This window comes from Rhamphochromis longiceps, linkage group LG8 (assembly GCF_057381845.1).
Source record: "Rhamphochromis longiceps isolate RC_006_pf linkage group LG8, R_longiceps_female_GT1.1, whole genome shotgun sequence".
NCBI lineage: Eukaryota > Metazoa > Chordata > Actinopteri > Cichliformes > Cichlidae > Rhamphochromis > Rhamphochromis longiceps.
Window position 1 is genome coordinate 35,785,766 of NC_140564.1, and position 27,086 is coordinate 35,812,851.

The window sequence follows — 27,086 nt, forward strand, 5'->3', positions numbered from 1 at the left end:
TACCTCTGAGCACTGCGCTTCTTAGCGATTCCAACACCGTTCTATAATAATTTATAACACTTTGAAACAGCAGTCAACACCCCAAAACAAGAGTATGACTGAGGCAGGTGCAACCCTATGATCAACGGAGCCTCTAACTCACAAAATGACCAATTCCCTATTAAACTACTTGGGCTTCTGACCCAATTTCACTGTTTTCCTTTTCTTTGGGCCTCTAACCCAGTACTGTAACTTACAAACTTACTTCAACTTTCTAATCTCATGAGATTTTTTTCATCAAAATCAAAACAGGCCATCTACCAGTAATTTCAGTGAGTAGACTTTAATTTTTTTCATGTCCAATTTGGCACACTTTGGAAATAGATTCAACAGGTAGTGCCTTACCTTTGTATAAGCCGGCTTATGCCCACTCACGTCAGACCACTGGCTCGTGCCTGTCCGTTCGACAACCGCGGACCGTCCAAACCTCCAACTTCCACCCCAATACCACAGGACGAGCCCCCAAACTGTTGTGGATTCAAATATTGGGGATGGATACAAGAAGAAAAACCACAATAACAACACTGGTCCGGCCGGGTTGAGTCAAACAATGATTTTAATGAATACACGTGTGGGAGATGGACACCGTACGCAGACAGCATCAGATCTCAAAATGGTGGAGCATTGATCAAACTCTTATAGCCTCTGGTGCCCCCACCTTATCATAAAAGCTTAAACATTCACATGCTCTCACACAGCGCCTAAGCTACGACCTTGGCTCCCTGTTTATCTGCTCCTGCTGAGATGGGGCAGAAAACTCCAGTATGTTCTGTTCTCTTCTAATCAGACAAATAAGGCGATGACTTTCTGCGAACAGTATTTCTTATAACTCAGCAGTATAATGCATCATAAAACAATATCATTCATCCACAATAAATCAGCAGTCTAATGTAATGCAAATCAGTTTAACTAATGCAATAGTTATCAGCTTCTTCTAATTCAGGAGAATAATGCAAACTAAAACTACATAATAATTCACAATCTTTAATTAAGGGTCTAACATGGCATAAAATAATATTATAATCTAACACTATGTTTTCCCATCTGATGTTGTTAAACTGTAGCTGCTGCAGACCTCCAGACAAAGAGGAAGGTCTTTGAGAAGGTGATTGCTGTGAGGCGCCTGAGAGAGGAGGAGATTATCCTTTGCAGGGAGATGCAGCATCACTGGACAGTGTTGCGAATGCAATCTGTGGTGTTGGGGACAATCTCCTCAGACTGTAAGCACATTATTTATTTATTAATTTTTCGATGAATCGATTGAAAATAGGAGCAGATGCTAAAGTCTTACTGGATCTTTTACCTATATCTAGGTTGGTGGCTAACACTGCCTTCTCCCTTTAAAAAAAATGTTTAATTACAGGATCCTAATTCCTTGTGTTTATGAGGTGTGACAAAGTGGGTGAGAAGACCATTTGTCTATATTCTTAACATTCTTGTTTTGATTTAACCATATTTCACATATAATCTGCAATAGGCAAACATCTACTATCCCGGGTTTGTTTATGTTTTGCACTTTTACAGATTATATAATATAACATCTTGGTTTAAATCAATTCCTACAAGTTTGTTAAGTTAACATGTTCTTTATTTCAACTGTTAATTTGTATTGTTTAGAACTTACCTTACCTACCTGTCTTCCAGAAACAAAAGGAGGAAATATAGTTTTACTTCCTGCTTTATACCTTCTGGGTTCATCTGAGGTCACAGGAAGAGACCAAGTGCAGGAGGGGAAAAACTCTTATAATTTAATAAAGTTGATTTTAGAGGGTTTGTGAAGAAATAGATTTATTGTTGTAATATGTATTGATTACACCAGAGTTTATGTTGCCAGTGTCATGGTCCGCGGCCCGGCGTCCGAGGAGCTAATGGGATGCCCATGCCCACGGGCATGGCTGTTGCACCCCATCCCAGGCGATCATCAGGTGGACTATTTGATCCAGCCCAGCCTGCTGCTGCAGGCCAGTCCGTAGTCGTCTCACAGCGGTAACGTACACCTGCGGGAAAGCGATTGTGAGAACTCATCTGTCTGAACTAGCGCTGATTCTGTCCTGTGCACTCAGATAAACAACTCGGCGTGTTTTTGAGCCACCTGCCTGTCCACCTGCCCGTCTGGAATTTGGATCTCCTTCAGTACTCACCACCTCGACTTTCCTGGAGCTCCCCGCGGACCCTCACCCCTCCCTCCGGCTCCCACGGCCCCGTTGTCACCGTAAGACTCGTACTCTTCCCCCACGTATGCTGCTATTTCCCCGCGCCCCAATAATTCTTGTCCTTTTTCTGTTGCAGCCTCCCACAGTCCCGTTTTCGGCGTTCCTGCGCGACTCATCTCCCGGTCCCTTGGTTTCTCGAGTTTCACGCGTGTTTTCCTTCTACCCTCCCGGGACACCTTCAGTTAAAATAAAGTTTATTTTCTCGTACTCCTGTGTGTGTTGGCTCTGCTTCTGGGTCCAGCTTGTGCGCTGAACTTCGGTTCATGACAGCCAGTAAAGAGGAGTAGTAGAGGTTTGAATATAATCATGTTCATCTTACCTACCTACTGAATGGAATAGTCCAGAGGAGGAATTGTTTGGTTAAGTGGACTATTTAAGCAGAAGAACTCAGGTGTTTTGGGAGAAAGGTTCAGGTCGGTGTAGCTGTGTGCAGTTTGACCTTAATTTCTGTTGATTTAAGTTCAGTTATGTTTATTTGAATTGAGTTAATTATAGAGTTGAGTTTCTTATTTGTTTCTTTGTAAATATTGTTTGGGCCACAAAATGGTGAATAAATCACTTGCTACACTGGACAGCATTGGTCTCCTGCACTTCTTTGACCGCTTAAGTCGAGTCCTACCACATGAGGTGATGAGGTGAGGTTTTTTTTTTTTTGCTTTACTCATATTTATTTGTTTTGTTCTTTTTACAGCCTCCCTTGTTGGCATGTTGGAGGATGCACAGAAGGGACTCCGTAGCCTGGTTTTAAAAAAACGAAATGAACTGAAAGCTGAAATGCTCAAAGTAAAGGACACGTAAAAGAGAATCCTCAGCCACCAACCACTCCTGGAAATGGACTCGGAGGAGGAGGAAGACATTCCAGACGATGCCACTGAGAGTGATTTGAGCACTTCTGATGAAGACTGATTGTGTCATCATTGATGTTATGTTTGGAAAAATAAAAGTTAATCACATCTCTGTTTAAGGGGGTTAGGGTAACCTAACTCTAACCCTAACCCTGTGCTCCTCACAGATGAAAGCAGGTTCAGGACTTGTGACAGAGTCTGGAGACGCCGTGGAGAACCTTCTGTGGCCTGCAACATCCTCCAGCATGACGGTTTGGCAGTGGGTCAGTTTTGGTGTGGGGTGGCATTTCTTTGGGGACAACACAGTCCTCCATGTGTTCGGCAGAGGTAGCCTGTGTTGTGGAAGTTTTCCAATTAAATAAAGCCTGCAGACGAGCGGTGAGCGGTAGCTAACATTCTTTAATCCAAACACACAAAGAACAGAGACAACCAAGCTTGTGGAGAGCCTACATGACCGCGGGGCAGGGTCAGCAGTCTCACTGAGCCTAGCATGGCTCTCAGTTAAATACCTTCTCCAGGAACAAAAGGCAGTACACAGCTGTTTCACACCTTAAGGTTGACACTCCCTTGCTACCTCCCAGAGTTCTCGAAGAGACAAAAGACTCTTCCTGTGGAGTGTTTGCTTCCCCCCCAACTTCCTTACTAGACTCCCACCATTTGTCTTACTGTATGAGTGTCAGCCATGTTAAACTCCAGTGGCACCAAGGCATTATACAATAAAATAATGTGATTAATACATAAGTAAAAGAAATTCCTATACACCTGACTGCCATTAGGTGCTGAGATGAGATCCTCAGGTTCCTTGTGAGACCATATGCTGGTGCGGTTGACCCCGGGTTCCTCCTAATGCAAGACAATGCTAGACCTCATGTGGCTTGAGTGTGTCAGCAGTTCCTGCAAGATGAAGGCATTGATGCTGTGAATTATATCCCCTGTCAAGAATATAATATAATAGAATAATCCTTTAATTGTCCCACAAGGGGAAATTAAAGGATTGAAATGAAGACAGTTCCGAAAGCAAACATGGTTGGTCGATGCTAAGAGTGTTCCTGTTGCTGAGGTTGGTGTCATCCTGTAATCTCTTACGGACTACCTCCAACGCTTCCGTGACTGGGATACAAGTGAAGAGAGATGTAATGTCGTATGAGACCATGGTTTTATCTGCCTCCATAATGATATCTCTCACCTTCTCAACGAAATCCAGGGTGTTCTGGATATGGTGTTCAGAGCTGCCCACCAGCGGGTTGAGGATCGAAGCCAGAAACTTGGAAATGTTACTTTCTTCCTGTTGCCACTTCCTGGGTCTCGTTTCATTGTCTCATAAGTATTTTCACCACTGAGTAGTGACAACATTTTCTCATGATAGTCTTTCTGGTTTAGCAATACTGTGCACCTACCCTTGTCTGCTGGAAGGATGATAATGTTGTTGTCATCACTAAGTGATGTGAGTGCCTTCCTCTCCTCCATGGTGATGTTGGATGCTGGGGGATTTGCATTGCTGAGACAGGCCGAAACTTTCGTCCGTAGTTGATCTGCTTCCACTTCTGCAATATTGGTGTTACGAACTGTTGTTTCTGTGGCTGTGATCAGCATCACTAGTGGGATTTGTCTCGATGTGACAGCAAAATTCAACCCTTTGTTCCTTCAGTGGGCTGGTTTCAGTCATTATGCAAATGTACTGTTTATAAAGGGGAAACTGCAGTCAGCCGAGACTGAAGAAGTCACTGGGATGAGTGATGAAACGTTTCTCCCACAAAACGCTTTGTCCAGATGAACAGAATCAACTTTTGGAGATTTGCTTTCCTGGAGAATTGAGAATGCATCAAGGCGTTTCAGGATTTAAGTGTATATATTTATTTAGCATTAGTAGGAACAACTTAAAGTCAAATCCAGTTCATGAATAGTTGTAATGAATTTAATGATATCAGACCAATATGCTTACCTCAGCAGATTTGAAGAATACCTGATGAACAAGAACAAATAAACCTCAACATCCTTCCATATCACAGCTTCTGGAAACTCGTGCCGGGCAGTACAGCATGACTCATCCACAGCAGAAAGCCTTCACAAAGGCATTATTTTTAAATGACTTGAATATTGGTTGAAACCTGACCCTGTCTATTGTGGAAAAGAAGAGTTTTCAGCAGTTTCTGAAAGTAGTTGACTGCAAATAGAATCCGGTAGTAATAATAATAATAATAATGGATTGGATTTATATAGCGCTTTTCAAGGCACCCAAAGCCAGTGTTGGTCAAGTTACTTGAAAAAAGTAACCAGTAACTAATTACTGATTACGCCCCCCAAAAAGTAATCCCGTTACTTTACTGATTACTTATTTTCAAAAGTAATTAATTACTTAGTTAGTTACTTTTTAAAAACACGATTTACAACCTGAAGAGGTGATAAAGCGATAGATCTTCCAGCCCAATTCTACTTTTTCTACATAATCCATCATACAAAATCTAATCAAATGGAAAAGTCTCTTTTTTTTAACTTGTTTTATCAGTTTTAATCTTTTAACTTTATGCATCAAGCAAAAATATAATTATGTGCAACATTCTCTGACTTGAATAAATTAGTTTAACATTTAAACCTATTTTCTGCACATTCCAGCACATAAAATAAAATATTTTTTGTGTTTACACTCACTCTTTCAAATAGATGCAAGTAAAACACAGCAGAAAATAAATAAAGTCAAAGACTAGCAGGCCTTTTGCTCTATTTTCACCTGTAAAGCAGGCGGAGGTTTACCCTGGTACAGGTGTGCTGTGGTCAGTTGAAGAATCCGCGAGTTTCTCTGTGAGTTTCCCATTACGTCGTTGCGCACTCGGCGCTTGTTTGGAAGTTTAGGGGTTTTTTTCGCTGTAAAAAGTTTTCTTCCCACGCACAACGGACGCTAATGTTTTTGTCACTTTTTATGGAATCAAACTCAAAGTAAGGTCAGTACTTCCACGCTTTAAACGCTGCACGCTCATATTCTCTCCCACAATCGATATATGATCCATTGTTGATCTGCAGTAACGCGTTACAAGTAACGCGTTACTGCCCATCTCTGCCCAAAGAGCTTTACAATGCCACTATTCATTCACTCTCACATTCACACACTGGTGAAGGCAAGCTGCAGGTGTAGCCACAGCTGCCCTGGGGCAGACTGACAGAAGCAAGGCTGCCATATCGCACCATCGGCCCCTCTGGCCAACACCAGTAGGCAGTAGGGTAAAGTTTCTTGCCCCAGGACACAACAACCAGGACAGAGAGCCCGGGGATCAAACCAGCGAACCACGGTCGCCCTAGAAAAATTACATCAAAAACAGAGAACTTGTTAAAAACTCAGCTGAGCGACACTGATCATGTTTCAGTCACTGTGGACTTCTGGTTGGACTGAAGGATGAGGGGTTACTTTGGTATCACTGTGCACTGGATTCAGAAAGAGACATAGAGGATACGGCTGAAGTCCAAACTGCTTCATAGGCTTACACACACAGGTGAGAGAATCTGTGAGAAATTTGAAGTTATATGTGACGAATACAAAAATAAACTATATTATTATTGACAATGTTGCCAATATGCCGAAAGCATTAACTCTGTGCTTCCACGCCGAGCAAGGTGAGACACATGATGATGATCATCTTGATGACCCAGAGCTCTGGCATGACTTAACCTTGGAAGATCATGTTAAGTCGTGGTGCTGCTATGGCAAAGACAGCACCTGCAGTGTTTTGGTGGTTCTGGTGGCTTGTCAGAGACCAAAGTGACATCTACTTCTCTTTCAAAGTTATCTAAGCTCAGCTCTTTACTGCACACAAGCACAACATTCATAGATGTGTTTGAAGCTTAATTTGAACAGAAAGCAATCCCAGCGGCTGTGATCACAAGATCGAATTCAACACTGAGACAAGAGAAGGCAGTTCTCCAATGTGAACATCTTCAACTCTGTGCTGTTCTCAAAATGGCTGGGCAAAAGGAGTTATTATTCACAGCACAAGAGTGGAACCTGCTGAAGGAGATAGCAGACATCTGGAAGCCTTTCAGAGAAGCAACAGATTTGACACATAGTGAGAAAACAGTCACGATCAGTTGTGTTGTTCCATCCGTGCTGTCTCTCAATTACCACCTTGAGAAACTGACACCTCAAGTCCGTTTCCTGAATGGCCTGGTCAGGAGTCTCCAAGCATCATTCTATGTCTCATTGTGCACAAATGACTGCCAGACCTTTGGCCAGTTTGGTCTTTTGGAAATGCAATGAAATAACATAAAGTGCACATTATGTTCATTGTTTAATTCATATTTATTTATTTATTTATTTTCTGTCACTCACACTTGGACACATACAAATACATGTTCACACAGAGACTAGATAAGACAGACGGGACATGCTAATCACACTGCACTAAATTTACTGTGATGGTTCTTTGCTTTGTACAATCTCAGCACTTTTTGTCTGAAGAGAAAGTTCTGCTTTTGCATTTTTCATTGAATGTTTCTTCTGTGACTATTCTTGCAGCTAAGTTTCATTGAGCTGTACATTATAGAGGTACAATTTCAGAATTACTTGGTGTATATTTTGTAAGTTCACTTGTTTCATTATGTGTTGAGATAAATACAGATTAAGAAAGAGAAAACATGATCTATTATTTACATTTAATATGTACCTGCAACATTGTTTAAAAAAGACTTGAAAGAAATTCAAAGTTTAGGGCTTGAGAATTGAGGATAAAGATTGGAGACTTACTTGAGTCTTGGAAAACAATGACTTTGTCCCACATATGGCTCGTAACCACAAAGATCTTGAATTTTCTTACACACTGCTGGGGTAGCATTATACGATCTCCCAGTATCAGACCACACAGTATCAGACCACATGGTATCAGACCACACACTAGCCACTTGTTCTCTCTCAGAGTTCTGAGCACTGAACCCCAGACTGACTGAGGCCTTCTCCCATAGTATGACTGTCCGCTGTCACAGATTTTATCAATCTTCTGCAGCAGCTCTTTGACCTGATCCCTGTTTTCCATCTTGTTGTTGAATACGTGGTACACACCGCTGCAGCTTTGCAGCAGCTGCTGGATGTTTTTGTCCTCTCTGGTGAACATCTCAATGTCCATGTCGGTGTCTTCCAGTCGGTCTCCGTAGGTGAAAAGCAACATGGTGTGTTTGGAGACATTAGCGCTAAGCATCTTCTGCAGAGCTTTCAGTCCTTCCTGCTCCTGTGGAGTGAATCTTCCGAGCTGGAGGACGAGGATGAAGATGTGAGGACCTGGAGAGCTTAGCTGGAGAGCTTTTTCCAGCTCTGCTTTCACCTCGTCTGCAGATAGCCGAGTGCTGAAGAGTCCGGGGGTGTCGACCACAGAGACTCTATGATCGTCAATATCAACTTGTTTCTTCTCACTGCTCAAAGTCAGAGGGCTCAAACTGATCCTACAGTTAAACTCCTTCTTTCCCAGGATGGTGTTTCCTGCTGAGCTCTTCCCCACTCTCTCCTGACCCACCAGCACCACCCTCAGGTCAGAGCCTGAAACAACACACGGCATCAGCAAGGAGGTATGGATTGAATAGTGTGCATCAGTATCAGTGCAACCAAAAAAATGACAAAATTGGAATTTAGTTTCTTTAAATAAGTTCAGCTTTATTTTTATTACACCACCTCACAATTGCAGTCCTCTCAATTTAGAGACTCCACAGCATTAGAGAGAAACCCCAAAATCACATCATCACCTATGAGTGGCAATTGGTAACAGTGGGGAGGAAAACTCCCTTTCAACAGGAGGTAACCTCCAAGAGAACAAGGCTCAGGGAAGGGCAGCCATCATAGAGACCCATTGGAGAAAAAGGAGAGCACAGAGAAACAGGACAAACACAAGTTATGAGAGAGAACACAAAATGAAATGAGTGGTGTATGAACACCAGAGGACACTCTCAGAGCGTCATGGGAATCCCCCAGCAGCCTGGGATTCAGGCAAGGGCGTAGATTTGGCATGGATGGAAGGGACATGTCAGCATCAATAATTTGATTTCTTAGAGTAAAGAAAAACAAACCCGATAGTAAGAAAAAAACGATCTGTCAACGTCTCATTCACCCAGCGGTGCAGAAAGGGTTAAATTACGTTCTCTACTGGAGTCCTACGTCATATGACAAATATGGCCAATGTGATTGGCTGTGCTTTTCAGGGAGCTCTGTTTAGTTTTAGCAGAAGCAAGCCTGATCTGCGAGGAGGAGAGGAGGACGGCAGCACAAAGGAAGAACCTGGATCTAAGAAAGCATTTTTCAAAGAAACCTGTAAGTCACTTAAAGTCAATTTCACTCAACAAATGTGTGGCTATGGTAGGCTGTGGCCCACATCAGTCTAAAATTGTATGTAACCATGAATAACGTGTTTGGGAAACTAACTGCACAACAGGCAGCACTATTAGTTCTCTCAGTCTCCTAGAGTAGCATTTCTAATTTTGATTGAAACTGTCAGAGAAAACGGCAGCCTTGAGCAAGTCAGAATATTAGTTTACAGAGGCTGTTAAAATTATACGTCTAACGTTAAAATGTTGGTGACACAATAATTTCATCCTAATGGTACTGACATATTCATAGGGTTAATTCTTGAGACAAAATATCATGGAGTAGTCGTGATTTTGCAAATATTCCACCTTGTGGTGTAGTTTGCACAAATTGTTTTAAAAATGCACTCACCCTACAAACATTACTGATGAGTCAAGATCTGCACAAATTGACAGAAACACTGAAGTAGCTACCCATTTTGTACCATTGCCCGTACCCAATCATCTCCCTGGATACGGGCAATAGCCTAAAATGTTGCATAATTTTGCTGAGAGATCTTTTACTTTGTGGTAATCTTAGATGAGTAGTTTTATGGACAAAAACCACCAGGTCATTCAGTGTTCCCTTAGTGCTAATGTGTCAGAGATGTTGGTGTACTATATCTGAAGTAATGTTGTTAAGTCCTTAAAGTCATGTTCTTTTATTGTCATAACTGTATTTGAAGCTATTTTTTATTTTTGTATGATACATGATTGATATGGATTATGGCTGAAGTCATAGTAAAGCCTAAAATACTTTAGTCAGTCATTTGTTTAATACTAAATTAACATTATATAATTCACATATAAAACTGAATTGTTATTTTAAATGGTTTAAAAGCATGCAGAATAGCATATGTAGACAAGTATATTTCTCTTTTTTTTTTTATCAAGAAGCAAAGACAAAAAGGAAAAAAAAAGGAAACAGGGCAGGGTTCGATGGTTGAATCATCCGTCCCCACCAATGCCAAAACCAAATCTATGCCCTTGGATTCAGGGTTACCTGATCCAGCCCTAACTATAGGTCTGAAGCCTAATTGTAAAAGTACATAGAGCATTTTGTTTCAGAACATTTGTCTCATAAAGATTGTAATTTACAAGCCAATACCAAAAGAGTGATCACGTCCCTGCTCTTGATCAATAACGCATACACAACACCATGAGTTACAAACATCCATGACGACAATCGTCACGTTTTAATTTTAAATTTTTTCCTTTTCCTTTTATTGAAATATTTACAGTTACTATTTTTACAATCAAAACAGATGTCGGTCACATAAAATTACACAGCTGAAATATTTTCACACCTTAATTATTTTCTTGTATTTTATGATAATCTGGATTTAATCTTTTGCAGCTAAAGCAGATTATCACTGGGTAATGCATCCCATCTTTTTCATTACTAAAGCGGCTGCCAGCACAGCGCCCCCTGCTGTCACAACAGCACATCCACCTTTAATACAAGTCATAAAGCTCTGATTGAATGAGTTGTTTCTCTCCGCCTGTTTTTTTGCTTCTTCTGGCTTCATCTTTGGATTTTCTCTCAGAAGTCGCCTTATTTCTTTTTCTATGGCTTTCTGGGCCTCCGTGAAGAGTTCACTGGTGTAGTATCTTCCTTCATTTTTCTGAACCATTGCATTGATCTTCTTCAGCAGGTTAGAGACTTGAGTTGAGTCTTCATCTCTGTTGTCAATAACATGATATCCTCCATGGCATTGACGAATGAAGTCTTTAATTGGTTGATATTTGCTTATTAATTCTTCTATGGTGACTCCTTCAGCCTTCAGCTGGTCTCCATGTGTGAACAGGGCCATGGTGTAATCTCGTGCTGCTTCTCCAAATGTTTCCTTGATGACTTCCAGAGACTTTTGGTCTTCCTTTGAGAATCTTGTTGCCTGCACCACAACCAGGAAAACATGAGGACCAGGAGCAGCAAAGGAGATGGATTTAAGAACCTCTTTAACCACACTGTCGTATGGTCTTTTGGTGTCAGACAGACCTGGAGTATCAACTATAGCCAGTTTCTGACCATCAAACTGAGCTGTTTCCTTCTGACATACTGATGTCACCGAGGACAAAGACAGACGGGATTTAAACAGGTTTTCCCCTAAGATGGTGTTTCCTAATGCACTCTTGCCAATTCCAGTTTTGCCAGTGACCACGATCCTCAGCTCATCTGGTTTCTCTGAGTCTGTTGGAGAGAAACACAGAGCTCAAAGCTTTACACTTAACTAAACTGTCCTATCTCGACATCAGTGGGAGTTTGCTCGTGCTGGACTTTTAACTCACATAAAAAAATAAATAAAATATAATTTTGCTTAAAAAAATTGAAGGCCGAAAACTAAACAAGAAATTACAGCAATATGAAAATAGAAATATTCCCCAAAGACCAAAGAGTGTGTGATTTAAGAGGAATAGTTATGCCTGTAGCAGATTAGAAAAGGATTATTCGACTTCTCTCATGATTTCAACTAATAATCACTCCCTGACTGGTGAGTGAATGCTAACAATAAAATATGAGTCTGTTTGCTGTTTGCTTTGAGTGCTACAAAAAACAGTTATGGACTCATTACACTGGCCAACAAGTTTGGTTTGATTTAGATACAAATCTAGTCAAACAGAAGACCCTTATGAAAATTTCAGTTTACCCTGCCCAGGATAGGGTTACCGGAGCCCCGCCCTGGAGCCAGGCCCGGGGAGGGTGCCCGAGGATGAGTGTCTGGTGGTCGGGCCTTAGTCCAAGTGGCCCGGCCGGGCACAGCCTGAAAAGGGGGCATGGGCCCTTCCTCCTGCAGGCCCACCACCTGCAGGAGGCACCATAGGGGTCGGGTGCATTGTGAGACCTGGACGGGCGTGATTGGGATCAACGGCCTCCCTGATATGAACCCGAGTGTGTTTTGTTATTGGACTTCTGTGCAACCACAGTTTGGCCATAACGAACACCCTGTTCGAATATAAGAGTGTCCATAAGTGCACGTGGCACCAGGACACTCTAGGCCAGAGGTCGATGATCAATTTTGTAATCGTATCACCAGACCTGCGGCCATGTGCTCTGGACACTCAGGTAAAGAGATGGCCTGAGTTGTCAACTGATCACCACCTGGTGGTGAGTTGGATCAGGTGGCGGGGGAGGACGCTGGACAGACCCGGCACGCCTAAATGTATAGTGAGAGTGGGAATGCCTAGCAGCGGTCCTAGTCCGCGAGATCATCAAAGCACACCCTCGGCATAGCTTCAACAGCATCCAGAGGGAAACTAGGGTCATTGAGTCCGAGTGGTACATGTTCAGCATCTCCATTGCTGAAGCTGCTGCAATGAGCTGCGGCTGCAAGATGGTTGGTGCCCGGCGTGGTGGTAACCCCCAAACCAAATGGTGGACACCAGAGGGGAAGGGAGCCACCGGGCTGAAGGAGTCCTATTGGGCTTTGTTAGCCTGTGGGACTTTGGAGGCAGCAGATAGGTACCGACAGGCCAAGCAGAATGTGGCTCGGGCAATGGCTGAAGCAAAAACTTGGGTGGGGGAGGAGTTTGGAGCAGCCATGGAAAAAGACTTTCGGACTGCCTCCAAGAGATTTTGGCAAACCGTCAGGCGACTCAGGAGGTGAAATCAGTGCTCTACCTTTGCTGTGTGTAGTGCTGCTGACTTTGAATTTTTGGGCGGTGGAAGGAAAACATCGAGGACCTTAATCCCACTGACGCTTCTCTCGAGGAGGAAGCAGACACTGGGGATAAGAGGGATGACTCGCCAATTTCCGGAGATGAGGTCACTGGGGCAGTTAAACAACTTCTTGGTTGCAGAGCCCTTGATGTGGATGAGGTCCGCCCCAAGTTCCTAAAGGCTCTGGATTTTGTAGGGCTGTCCTGGCTGACATGCCTCTACAACGTTGTGTGGAGATCAGGGGTGATACCCCTGGACTGGCAGACTGGGGTGGTGGTCCCCATTTTTAAGAAGGGGGACCGGAAGGTGTGTTCCTTTTTTTTTTTTTTTGTCCCGTTTGGATCTATAGCCATCAGAATTGTTGTCTTAAGGCCAAGAAAGATGCCAAGCGGATTTATTTTACCAAGTGGATCATCATGGCCTTGCCATATTGGTCCATTTGATTGACCTTTATTATAATTATGAATTTATTTTATTTTCAGTTGCTACAAACGGGACAGGCATGACTGTGGGATAGGACAGGGGGAGAGAATGACAGAAAGAGAGGGAGAGAAAGAAAGAAAACCAAAGGGGAGAAGAGACGGTGAAAAGGGGGGGGAAGAGAGAAAAAAACAAACAAACAAACAAAAAAAAACACCTGGGTCACCTGTATGGAGGAAAAAAACAGAAGAGAAAGCAAACAACAAAGAGCAACATAATAAGAAAAAAAAGCACCATCACAATAAACTAGCTAGCAGTAGATATCAATAGTTACTAAATAATAAACGATATTGTGCAGCACGCAAGATAGACAGCGCACAATGTGCTTTGAGGTAGCAGCCAAGAAAGCTGTAGTCCGCGTCTGTGAATACCCATGTGTACACCTGTGTGCATACCTGTGTGGATCAGCATGCTTGCATTCCAAAGGTTTCTCCATGTAATGATCTGCTAGGGAGTGTGGGGAGCCACAGCCCTGTCCTCTATGGTATCAAGCAGGTATGGAGGAGATCAAAACTCCAGACATCCAGAGGCCCCCAGAACACAAGAGACCAAGGAAGACCAACAGAGGGGCAGCCGCGCCACTGTCCCAGTAAGAGCAGAGGAGAGTCCCAGATGAGGGCTCACTCAGCAGCCGCGGAGCAGAAGCCAGGGGGAGTTGTAGTGACGCGCCCGTGAGCTCCGCCGGCAGCCAGCTGTGCCTGAGTGACCGAGCCCCAGGCCGAGAGGCCGGGGGCACCCCACCTCCGAAGTGGCCCGAGCGAGCCCCAGGCTCCAGGCCCCGATAAGCGGCCGCCAAGGAGTGAGCCGGTGTGTACCCAGACGCCCACCCCCAGATACAAAGAACCACCAACGCACCGACACCTGAGGGAGTCCGCCACCGGCAGGGGAAGTGGTGGTGGGTGGAGATAGGCCTCCAAGCCTTGGAGGGCCCGAGATGTCCCCAGAGAGGTGGCGTCTGATACCCAACCTGACATATAGACACAGACATACAGGCACACACAGACACAAACATCCATTCCCACCCTCATGCTCTCATATGCACTTACTCCACACTCAACTGACGTGGAGACAGACATAAAGAGACGCTGTATACACGATCACACTCCCCAAGCGTACTCTACGAACCGGGTCTAGGTACCCTTGCCCCTGGAGGGGGGAACTGCACCCAGGCCCAGGTGGTGTTACCCTTTTCCCTGCGGTGGGGAGAGGCAGACCGCCCCGACTCCACAGCAGCAGGGAGGCCCCACATCCCAGACCGCAGTCGGACGGCCAACTCCTCCTAGCCCCCCCGCTCCAGCAGGCCGCAGAGAACGGGGGTGAGAGAAGACTCCAAACCTCCCTCCACCCGCTCATTGTAGTGTTGATGCATGTGTGTTCTAAGGTGCAATTAAAACCCAGGAGGGCATGGAGCTACCTGCCAGAGAGCAGCAGGTAAGCGCATAGTCCCTCCTGTGTTGGAACACACCGGAAGGTGTTTTGGTGACTTGGGGAAGGCAATCGACTGTGTCCCTTGGAGTGTCCGGTGGGAGGTACTGCGGGAGTATGGGGTGTCTGGCCCATTGCTACTGGCCATTCGATTCCTATACAACCGTTGCAAGAGCTTGGTTTGCATAGCCGGCAATAAGTCTGACTCATTCCCAGTGGGTGATGTACTCTGCCAGGGCTGCCCTTTGTCACCGATTCTGTTCATAACTTTTATGGATAGGATTTCTAGGTGCAGCCAAGTGGTGGAGGGCTCTCACTTCGGTGGCCTCAGAATCTCATCTCTGCTTTTCATGGATGATGTGGTTCTGTTGGCTTCATTAGGTGATGGCCTCCAGCTCCCACTGAAACAGTTTGCAACCAAGTATGAAGCAGCGGGAATGAGGATCAGCACCTCCAAATCTCAGGCCATGGAACACACCGGAAGGTGTGTTCCAACTACAGGGGGATCACACTGCTCAGCCTGCCTGGGAAAGTCTATGCCAGGGTGCTGGAAAGGAGAGTCAGTCCATTAGTCGAACCTTGGATATAGGAGGACCAATGCGGGTTTCATCCTGGTCGAGGAACACTGGACCAGCTCTTTATCCTCTCAAGGATACTTGAGGGTGCATGGGAGTTTGCCCAACCAGTCTAAATGTGTTTTGGTGACTTGGGGAAGGCAATCGACTGTGTCCCTTGGAGTGTCCGGTGGGAGGTACTGCGGGAGTATGGGGTGTCTGGCCCATTGCTACTGGCCATTCGATTCCTATACAACCGTTGCAAGAGCTTGGTTTGCATAGCCGGCAATAAGTCTGACTCATTCCCAGTGGGTGATGTACTCTGCCAGGGCTGCCCTTTGTCACCGATTCTGTTCATAACTTTTATGGATAGGATTTCTAGGTGCAGCCAAGTGGTGGAGGGCTCTCACTTCGGTGGCCTCAGAATCTCATCTCTGCTTTTCATGGATGATGTGGTTCTGTTGGCTTCATTAGGTGATGGCCTCCAGCTCCCACTGAAACAGTTTGCAACCAAGTATGAAGCAGCGGGAATGAGGATCAGCACCTCCAAATCTCAGGCCATGGTTCTCAGCTGGAAAAGGGTGGAGTGCCCACTCCGGGTCTGGAATGAGTTCCTGCCCCAAGTGGAGGAGTTCAAGTATCTCGGGTTCTTGTTCGCAAGTGATGGGAGAAGGGAGCTGGAGATCGACAGACGGTTTGGTGCTGCAGCTGCAGTGATGCGGACACTGCACCTGTCCATCATGGTGAAGAGAGAGCGGAGCGTAAAAGTGAAGCTCTCAATTTAATGGTTGGTCTATGTCCCTACCCTTACCTATGGTCATGAGCTGTGGGTAGTGATCACAAGAACGAGATTGCGGGTATAAGCGGCAGAAATGAACTTCCTCCAAATGGTGGCTGGCCTCTCCCTTAGAGATAGGGTGAGAAGTTCAGCCATCTGGGAGAGGCTCAGAGTAGAGCCCCTGCTCCTCCACATCAAAAGGAGCCAGTTGAGGTAGTTCAGGCATCTGACAAGGATGCCTCCTGGGCGCCTCCTGAGTGAGGTCTTCCGGGCATGTCCCACCGGGAGGAGGCCCCGGGACAGACCCAGCACACGCTGGAGAGATTATATCTCTCGGCTGTCTTTGCCTCAGAAGTCCCAAACTACCCTCACTATATGTTTAGGTGTGGCTGGTCTCTCCAGAATCCTTGCCACCACCTGATCCAACTCACCAGCATGTGGTGATCAGTTGACAGCTCAGCACCTCTCTTCATCTGAGTGTCCAGAACATACGGCCACAGATCTGATGATACGATTACAAAATTGATTAACGACCTCTGACCTAGGGTTTCCTTAGTGCCATGCGCACTTATGGATACTCTTATTGTCAAACATGCTGTTCGTTTGTTAGAGGTTCGGTAGAAGTTCAGTAACAGAAAACTACTTGAGTAAAGATCTGTCATTTTGTTCCTCCCAATAATGCCTCTCCAGGTCTCACTGTCATTGCCCATATGAGCATTGAAGTCTCCTAGTATGACACCATAGTCCCCAAGTGGGGAACCCCCAACCACCCCACACAGGGACTCCAAGAAGACTGTAAGTGCAGATGACAATCAGGATCCATACGTCGATCCAAAGGCGCAGGGAAAAAAAAAAAACCTCTTGCTGTCATAGCAGGGTACACTGGTGTCTTTGTAAAACGAACCCAAAAGCAGACACTACAGAGAGGAACTGCAGTTCTAAACAAAAAGCGAGACATTTATTATAGGCTGGTTGAACATGGATACAGAATAAAGCAAAGGCAACAGGGTGTAACTAAACTAAACTAAAACCTTTAGGAAAACAAAACAATGAATCATGAAGAACGAGATACCAGACATGACTTGGTGGGAGGGAAAACAGACGACCTGACACTGAACAAAAGAAGACAGAGGACGCACAGGAGGTGATCAAGGGAAGTGGAAACACATGGGGAAACAGCTGACGCAAATAAACATAACGACATCACAGGAAAAGAGTAAAACTAAACACATTGAACAAAGTAAACTCTAAACTCAAGACAAACAAATAATAATCCTATAACTCAACATTATCACAAAATTTACCATGGAGGGAAAATGGCGCCGGTGAGGTCGGCTGCCGTGCTGGATGCTCTGCCCCAACTTCTCTACTTTTTGCAGTTTTTCGTCACTTTTTGCTATATCTGCGATAATCTTGCATGGGCATCATGCAAAACACACAAATCCGCTACAGTAGAGACACTTTGGTTTCTATTGGTCTACAATACACGAACATTTCACCATGTTTAACTCCGGACTCAACCTGGCCAAAGGAGATCCTGAGGGAGAACAAAGGACGCGACCCTAAGCGACGGCCTCGAGGTAAAAGAGCCGGCATCAGGAACAGGCTACGGGCTCGCGCACACCGCGCACCCATGCCCAGTATCCTGTTAGCCAATGTTCAATCCATCGAGAACAAGCTTGATGACCTCAGAGCCAGAATCAAGTTCCAGAGAGACATTCGGGACTGCAACCTCCTCTGCTTCACCGAGACTTGGCTGAACCCAGCGATACCAGACCACGCCGTGCAGCCGACGGGGTTCTTTTCGGTTTACCGCATGGACAGGACAAGGGAGTCGGGGAAGAAAAGAGGTAGTGGAGTGTGTTTGATGGTGAACAACAGATGGTGCGACAGCACAAACATCTCCCCATTCACACGCTCTTGCTCGTCCAATCTGGAGCTTTTGATCGTTAAATGTCGCCCTTTATATCTCCCTCGGGAATTCACTGCGGTCATTGCCTGCACTGTTTACATTCCGCCTCACGCGGACTCAGACACTGCCTTATGTGAGCTACATGAGGCTCTCACACATCAACAAACACTTCACCAAGATGCCGCACTCATTGTTATGGGAGATTTTAACAGAGTGAATCTCAAACGGACATTTCACAACCTTCACCAGCACATCAACTGCCCCACCCGGGGCATGAGGACATTAGACCACTGCTACACCCCGTTCAAGAACTGTTACAAGGCTCAGCCCCTGCCGGCATTTGGAAAATCGGACCATGCCGCCATCTTCCTCATGCCTGCTTACAAACAAAGGCTAAAGCAGCAACCACCAATCAGGAGGGAGGTCGCTCGCTGGACGGACCAATCAGCACTGGATGACGCAGACTGGGACATGTTTCGGCGCAGCTCTGATGACATCAACATGTTTACGGAAGCAGTTGTGGGATTTATCGGGAAACTAGCGGACGACACAGCAGAAAGAACTATCATCCGAACGTTTCCCAACCAGAAGCCGTGGGTGGATAAAAACATCCGCGACGCTCTGAGATCACGCACCGCTGCCTACAATGAAGGGCTCGTCTCCGGTAATATGGACCTATACAAGGCTGCGTCCTACAACGTGCGCAGCGCGGTCCGAAAGGCAAAGCGGAGCTACGGGGAAAAACTAGAGTCACAGCTATGACAGTGCGACTCTAGGAGCCTGTGGAAAGGACTGCGGACTATAACGGACTATAAACGACCAGCTCCTTCAATGATGAATGCAGATGCTTCACTGGCTGATGAGCTGAACACGTTTTATGCTTGCTTTGACGCCGCAGCAATTAAAACAACAAACGGCTGCGCGCGCTCGGAGTGCACCAGTGAAGAAAATGCATTCATCATCACAGAGCATGCCGTGAGGAACACCTTCAAGAGGGTGAACACCAGGAAGGCAGCAGGACCAGATGCAATCCCTGGCCAGGTCCTGAGAGCCTGCACTGACCAGCTAGCACTGGTGTTTACGGAGATCTTCAACCTCTCCCTGGCCCAAGCTGTGGTTCCCACGTGCTTCAAACAGTCCATTATTGTTCCTGTTCCAAAGAAACAACAGCCCACTTGCCACAATGACTACCGTCCAGTAGCACTGACTTCAATTGTGATGAAGTGTTTTGAAAGACTGATGAGAGATCACATCACTTCTTCACTTCCTGCCACCATCAACCCACTTCAGTTTGCTTACCGGACTAATCGTTCCACAGACGATGCCATATCTCACCTGCTCCACACATCCCTGAGTCACCTGGACACTGGCAGAGGGAATTACGTTAGGATGCTGTTCGTGGACTACAGTTCAGCATTCAACACAATAATTCCCTCTAAGTTTTTCACCAAGTTGACAGATCTAGGACTCAGCTCATCACTGTGTCAGTGGATCCTCAACTTCCTCACAGACAGACCCCAATCAGTGAGGGTGGGAAAACAAGTCTCCCCCTCCATCTCACTCAGCACTGGAGTGCCTCAGGGCTGTGTTTTAAGCCCCCTGCTGTACTCACTGTACACTTATGACTGCGTAGCCACATCAGACACCACCTCCATTGTCAAGTTTGCTGACGACACTGCTGTTGTGGGCCTGATCTCCGACAACATCGAGACGGCCTACCTGGAGGAGATTAGGAACCTGGAGACCTGGTGCCAGGAGAATAACCTCCTCCTAAACATCAGCAAGACTAAGGAGCTGATCGTGGACTTCACTACAAAGCAGGCGAGGAATTACAAACCCCTCATCATCAGTGGCATGCCAGTGGAGAGAGTGGACAGTTTCCGATACCTGGGTGTCCACATCACTCGGGACCTGTCATGGTCCTGCCACATCAACTCCCTGGTTAAGAAAGCCCGTCAGCGTCTCTTCTTCCTCAGAAGACTTAGAGACTTCCATCTGCCACTGAAGGTGCTCAAGAACTTTTACTCCTGCACCATCGAGAGCGTCCTGACGGCAAACATCTGCACCTGGTTTGGGAACAGCACCAAGCAGGACAGACGAGATCTGCAAAGAGTGGTGCGCTCAGCCGAATGCATCATTCAATCAGAGCTCCCTGACCTGCTGTCCATCTACACCAAGCGGTGCAAGTCCAAAGCTAGGAAGATTATGATGGACCTCTCCCATCCCAACAATGGACTCTTCTCGCTGTTGAGGTCTGGGAAGCGCTTCCACTCCCTTAAGGCCAAAACAGAGAGAATGAGGAGGAGCTTCTTCCCACAGGCTATTCGGGCCCTGAACCAGGTGTAGGACTGGACTCTCCCACACACGTCACTATAAGACTGGACTCTCACACACATCACCACACGCACCACCACACATTTCCTATAATCCTATAATTCCTATAATTTATAATCTTTATAATCTCTTCTGCTATTTGCACATTCTTTACTGTAAATTCCTAAGTTAATTTGTAAATTCTATAGTAAACTGTAAATTGTAAATATTGTAAAACTTTTCTTCTGTCATTTAATGGTCAGGCATTGTACAGCTACAAGCATTTCACCCCATGTCATACTGTGTATGGTTGTGTGTGTGTGACAAATAAAATTTGAATTTGAATTTGAATGAGAACTCAAAACAAATTCAGAACACTGGGACACAGACATAGCCCCTGAAACCCATCCACTGAGGAAAAACTCCAATGTGTAGGCAGCTGGCTGAATGGATAGCAGCATACCAAGCATACCATATTGCCAAAACCCTGATAAATATTACTTGTAGGATATTTTAACGATCTTAAAAAGCATGCAACCTTACTTTCCTGCTACTACAAACTCAGTATCATAGAAGAGGTCAAAGATCAAATGAGGATTTAAATTTTATGGACTTTCAGTTCATAAAACATTAACTGCATGATAGGAATAGAAACAATTTGAAAATTAGCACTTTTCCCATTTGGGCTTTTTTTTTATTTTTAACAAAATTCAGGTCAAAATGTATTTTAGTCATTTTTGATTTCAATTAAGAACTTTTGATCTTAGATCTGACCTCTGACCCTTGCATCAGTTTCACTTTCACACATATAGTTAGTAAAGTTTGACTGAATGTATTCTAGAAAGATTCTGGCTGGAAGCCATGTTATTTGCTCAAAAACAAGGAAGAGACATGTTGAATAATCTATCTTTATCTAACACCTACATACAGTGTGATTTGTGACGAGCAACAATCCCAGTAATGATAATTCAAGCTTGAGGCCTGATGCAGCAGAGGATTTGCCTGTTTGTCATTTACATTTGGCGTTGTTTGTTACATAATGCTGGTTTCTGGTTCCTACTAGGTGGTACTATGACTGTGCAACTCACTGTTGCACATTGATCCCCTGATGCAAGACGTGAGTGAAGGATGAGGCGGATAGAATGGGATGTCTCTGTCTTCTGTAGCCCAAATTGACATCACCTCAATTTTCTATCAGGTGATGTCAATAGGTCACATGACAGGGCGTGTTTCACTCCAAACCTCTGTACAGTACAAAAGACTAACTTGTTTAGCTGGTTCAGCTGATTTCATGACTAATAGGAGTCACCCAACTGAACTGAACATTTGTATAGGGTCAGGAAATACATTCAGGGATTTGATTCCCATTGAAAACAGTTTTAGAAATTATGCCAGTTTTTGTTTTTATTTTTTAATTTATTGTTGTTTCTGTAAATCTACATTTTACAATAATGAAACTCAAAAATAAGACTGAAAGTTTCTGTCAGTCAGTTTTAGAACATATAAAAAAGTAAAACTTTAGTTGTTTGATATTTTATCCAAAGCTATGATTAAAAGTGTCACAGCAAATTTGTGTGTGTTTTTAAAACAAAAGTCTAACATTTGTAAATGTACTTACATTGCTGTGAAGAGGCCATGTATTTCTTTCTCAGGCAGTTGAGCTGTGATGGATCAGTGTGACTTTTACTGAATGGTTTTAGTTTCACCTCCACCCTTTTATTATCTGTCTCTAGTCCCCTCCCTTTAAGGTGGTGTCACAGAAGGACTCTGTGTGGATGTCAAATTTTGTCTCTTCTCGGGTGACATTAATGCCCAAGCTTCAGTTGCATTACCAGCAGGGGGGTGATAGTTTATTCAAAGCCAACAAACGCTACTGACAGAGGGAGGTGTGAAGTAGAGTCCAGGCACCATGTTTGATACAGTATGTTTTTACCTTTAAATGTGTGACTGTTGGTTATTTTAAAGGTTTTAGTTTCCTGTGACTGAATATGTTTGATCATTATACATGCAAGGTTAACAAGCTAGCTCCATTAGCATGTAGCTGTAGCATATAGTTGTAGTCCACAGCAGGTGGGATATCCAATCTTTAGATGATGACCTGATGTAACGTGCTTCCAGGTCCAAACTACTCTGCATTTATTAAGGCTGTTGTGTTTTTAACATGTTTTAATGTTTTGTATTTTGTTCTATTTAATCTGAAAAAGCCCCTAAAGAAGTCAGTGACCATGGTCGGTCTCTCTCGATTTTTATCATCACTATTCATTTTAAAGCTCAGTTTTGGATAATTTTGCTGAAAAAAGACGGCGGACGGCTGAAGTGGGCGAAGAGTAAACTTTTAAATAAGTAAGTACGGAATATTTTGTGACTTCCTTATGTGCAAATGTTTAATAACGAAGAACATTAAAACATTACTGTTAGCCAAATGTCGGCAAAGTTATGTAACATTAGCAATGTCAGTACTTTCAGCGTCAGCGTGGTTTTAAAGCATTTACTTTAAAATATATGCAACTCAATAGTTGACCTTAATCTTACAGAGAATGTGCCGATTTCATGGATGATTAAAGTCAATCATATATCCACAAACACAACAAGCTGTCAGGGTAGGTGTAGAAAAGAGGACTCGTATGAAGGACTCCTTTGGGAGAAGACAGTGGACTTATTTACTGTGCGGTAAAGGTGCAACAGTTCAATTATATATATATATATATATATATATATATATATATATATATATATATATATATATATATATATATATATATATTAGTGCTGTCAAAATTATCGCGTTAATTGTTAAGATCAACGCGAAATGTTTAATGCATTAAAAAAATTTAACGCTGATTTTGTTTTTTTATTAATTTCCTGTAATCTAAGACCTTTAAATTCATGAGCACCTCTGGAGGAGGGGGCAACAGTGTGCTATGCTGGCGTTTGGCCTGACAGAAATGATTAGAAGAAGAAGAAGAAGTGACACCATGCTACTATCTAGCTAACACTAGCTAACACACGCAAGCATGGACGAGGGCGGACTTTTGGGTGGAAAGTTTCTCTTTAAGAAGTTGCCTGATGGCTTGTTGGACAAAATGAGAGTAAGATGCACAATTTGCAACGCTGAATTCAAGTACCACAGAAGCAGTTCATCACTGGCGTATCACCTGAGAGCAAAACACCCAACTGAATCCACCTCTACGGGACCTCGCCAGTCTACGCTTCAGGAGTATGGTGCTTGTGGACGAATAACAAAAAATGTGAGAGAAAAGGTAACCAATTCCTTGGTTGTTTGGATAGGAGAAGGTAAGATGGGGGCTCGATTGCCGAAGGCAATCGGGCACCAATGCACAGGCCATTCCTGCTCCCGACTCAAGGAATCATGTCCCCAACTTGGTGTCCTGAAAAAGGGATTATGTTAGTATCCTGGACATGAGGTTTACACTGTGATCAGCCCCAGATGGGGGAGGGGGGGAGGGGGAAAAAAAAAGGAAGAGCGAGGGAGAGCGAGGGGTAAGAGAGAGAGAGTGAGAGAGGGAGAGAGAGAGAGAGAGGGGGAGGGAGGGAGGGAGGGAGGGAGGGTGGAGTTTGGAGTTGAGGGTCATTCCAATATAGGGTTAAAGGTGGTTAGGTTTAGGATTGAAACCAGGGTTGGGCTTCAAGGATAAGAGGGTTAGGGGAAGGTAAGATGAGGGCTCGAGGGTTAGGGTTTAGGAAAGAGAAAGGGGACCCAGCAGCCGCTGGACCCCCTTGGAGGCACGCTCACGACGAATGAAGTGGGCAGATGTCCCCCGGTCAAAAAATTGCCCATATAGGGTGATAATTGGCCAACTGCGCATCGTTGGGCCGTCGCGACGTTTCGGCGTAACTGTGCCTTCCTCAAGCTGGCCCAACGTGTCCTCTGTTTGTGTTGCATGCCTGTCTCGGCTTTTATACTGTCTGTCTCCACCCACTTTGGGTTTTCTGTTTTTCATTTAACTTTCTTTTCTTTCTCAGTTTGCTCTTTAACTTTTCTCTGTTTGTTCTTTAACTTTCTTTGCTTTATACTTCTTTTTCTCAACTTGTTCTTTTTCTCTGTTTGTTCTTTAACTTTCTTTGCTTAATACTTCTGTTTCTCAACTTGTTCTTTTTCTTACTGTGCTCTCTTTGTTTCTTTCTGTCCTTCTGTTGTTGTTTATCCTTTTTATATTTTTAAATGGCACCCCCTGCTTTATAGACATCCCGTCCTGTATTTTTCCTTTTTTGGCACCCCCTTCTTATTTATCCTTTCCAGTTCTGTGGCTTTTACGTGTTTCCATTATTTTTTGGCTTTTTTTAATTTTTAATTTTTAGGAGGGAGGGAGGGAGGGTTTTAGGGGTTAGGGTAAGGGTTAGGGGTTAGGGTTTGTGAGAGAGAGGAAAAGTGTTCCGGCCCCTGAAGGGACGCGGAGGTGCACGGTCCTTCCCTTGGGCCCTCCCGCTACTCCACTGCCTGTTACGGCCACCAGGCACAAGACGCCGTCCCCGGTACCGTACAGGGATCCAATCCTGGTCCTCATCCAGGTAGACCATTATTGTCTTGTCTGTGATGAAGCCTTTGTTATCTAATAATAAAGTTTTGTGTGGATGATGCAGCCTTTGGTATTATAATTTAATAAATTTTGTTTGTTTGTTATTTATGAATGTAGGTATGAATGATAATGTATCTAATTTATAGTGCAAAAAAAATAATAATGAGAAAAAAAGAAAGCGTTTGGTTTTTATAAAAAAATAAAGAAAAACTGATTAATTTTTAATAAATTCAAAATAGGCCAAATGGTAGTGTGCCCGGGGCAACGTTTCGACCCCACCGGGTCTTCTTCAGGCCAGGGCACACGCGGTACAAAACGAAAAAGTGGCTGCTGTGAATAATCTGGAGATGTTGCTCCTTTGGCTGTCAGGGCTAGAATGAGGGTGTTCAGCACTCCTCTCCTTATATAGCCTCTGACGAACTAAACTAAAAATGCAGTTTTCAATGAACTGATGTTTTAAAGTTATGCAGCCTTGCCTATAATAATGAAAAAACACAGAAAATGGAAAATATGTACATAGTCAAATAATACAAAATTGTTTTTAACGTATTTTTTAATCCTTTTTAACCACTCTAAATGTTGTAGATAAAACTATGTTTTAAATTGTTTTTAGTATTTCATGAAATGATTTTAAATGTTTTTTTTGTTGTTTTTTAATGGTTTTTTAATTTTTTTTGTTGCTTATTCATTTTTGGTGCTTTTATTTACATTTGTAAACATGACAAAATTGTTTTTAACGTATTTTTTAATCCTTTTTAACCACACTAAATGTTGTAGATAAAACTGTGTTTTAAATTGTTTTTAGTATTTTATGAAATGATTTTAAATGTTTTTTTTGTTGTTTTTTTATGGTTTTTTTTAATTTTTTTTGTTGCTTATTCATTTTTGGTGCTTTTATTTACATTTGTAGACATGAAGTTTGCATGTTTTGAAGATAAACAATGCTTCAAACAGGAAAAATTATTTTTAACTATTTACAACCGTATGAAACATTGAAAAGAAATTTTAACTAATGTGAAAAAATTGAAATCAAGATTTTTAATGTTTTTAAAGATATGTGATGCGTTTTTGTGTATTCCTTTGTGTTTTTAAATAGTTTTGCGTGTGGTCTTAATAATGTTAGTAACACAACAAACATGAGGGTTCCCCATGTGAGTGGGGGTTGGGAAATAAAAAGTAAAGACCCCCATGGTTAGGGTTAGGGCTTGTGAATCGGGTTGGGGTTAGAGACAAAAGATCAAAATGGTTAGGGTTAGGGCTTATGACTGGGTCGGGGTTAGAAATAAAAGATCCAAATGGTTAGGTTCAGGGCTTGGGGTCGGGTTGGGGTGTGGGGAAAGAATAGGCCCGGCTATGCCGGAACCTAGGTGCACGGTCCATCCATGGGACTGGTATTGGTGCCCCCTGATCAAAAAATTACCCTAAGCGGGTGTAGTGCACTGTGGTGGGCCATTCGCGACGTTTCGGCTTCTCTGAGCCTTCTTCAGGCTTGGCCCACCCGCTTCTTGTGTTCAATTTCGCCACTCTGGGCCTTTTATACTCTTGCTTTTCATTTCTGTTTTTCTTAACTTTTTCTGTTTCTTATTTTTTCTTGTTCTCAGTTTTTTCTGCTTTAGCTCTCCCTTTTTCTATCTTTTTCTGTTGTTCTTTGTTCTTTCTGTTTTTCTTTATCTTTCTCTTTGTATTTCTGTTTAGGGTTAGGATGGGGAAGATAATCCCTTCTCCGAAAGGAAAAGGAGCGTGCACGGTCCATCCCTCCCTGCGGCCCTCCGTACCCGTCCCAGAAGACTTGGCGGTCACGTCGGCGGCGGCGGCCATAGCGTACCACCGTCCAGCCACCGTCCATGGCGTCCAGAATATTTTTTTGTCTTTTTTCTTTTTTCTTTTTTCCAAAAAAAATTAAATGTGCTTCAAAAAATATTTATTTAATTTTAATGTGAACAAAAAACGCTTTCCAAAATGTGGAAAGGAAAAAGTCACGTAAAAAAATAAACAACAAAAGAAGGTGTGCCAAAAAAA

The 27,086-nt window shown here is 43.8% G+C and overlaps 1 protein-coding gene across 1 annotated transcript; it reads right to left on the reverse strand.

Annotated features, from left to right (window-relative positions):
* Nucleotides 1–1,875: 1,875 nt before the first annotated feature.
* LOC146664425 (GTPase IMAP family member 8-like) lies at nt 1,876–26,885 on the reverse strand. Its single transcript, XM_085415182.1, has 5 exons — nt 26,843–26,885; nt 10,992–11,600; nt 7,830–8,609; nt 4,495–4,692; nt 1,876–2,036 (listed from the first exon to the last, which is right to left on the reverse strand). Exons 1-5 carry the CDS (start codon nt 26,883–26,885, stop codon nt 1,876–1,878), a joined length of 1,791 nt encoding a protein of 596 aa, XP_085271308.1.
* Between the last annotated feature and the right edge of the window lie 201 nt (nt 26,886–27,086).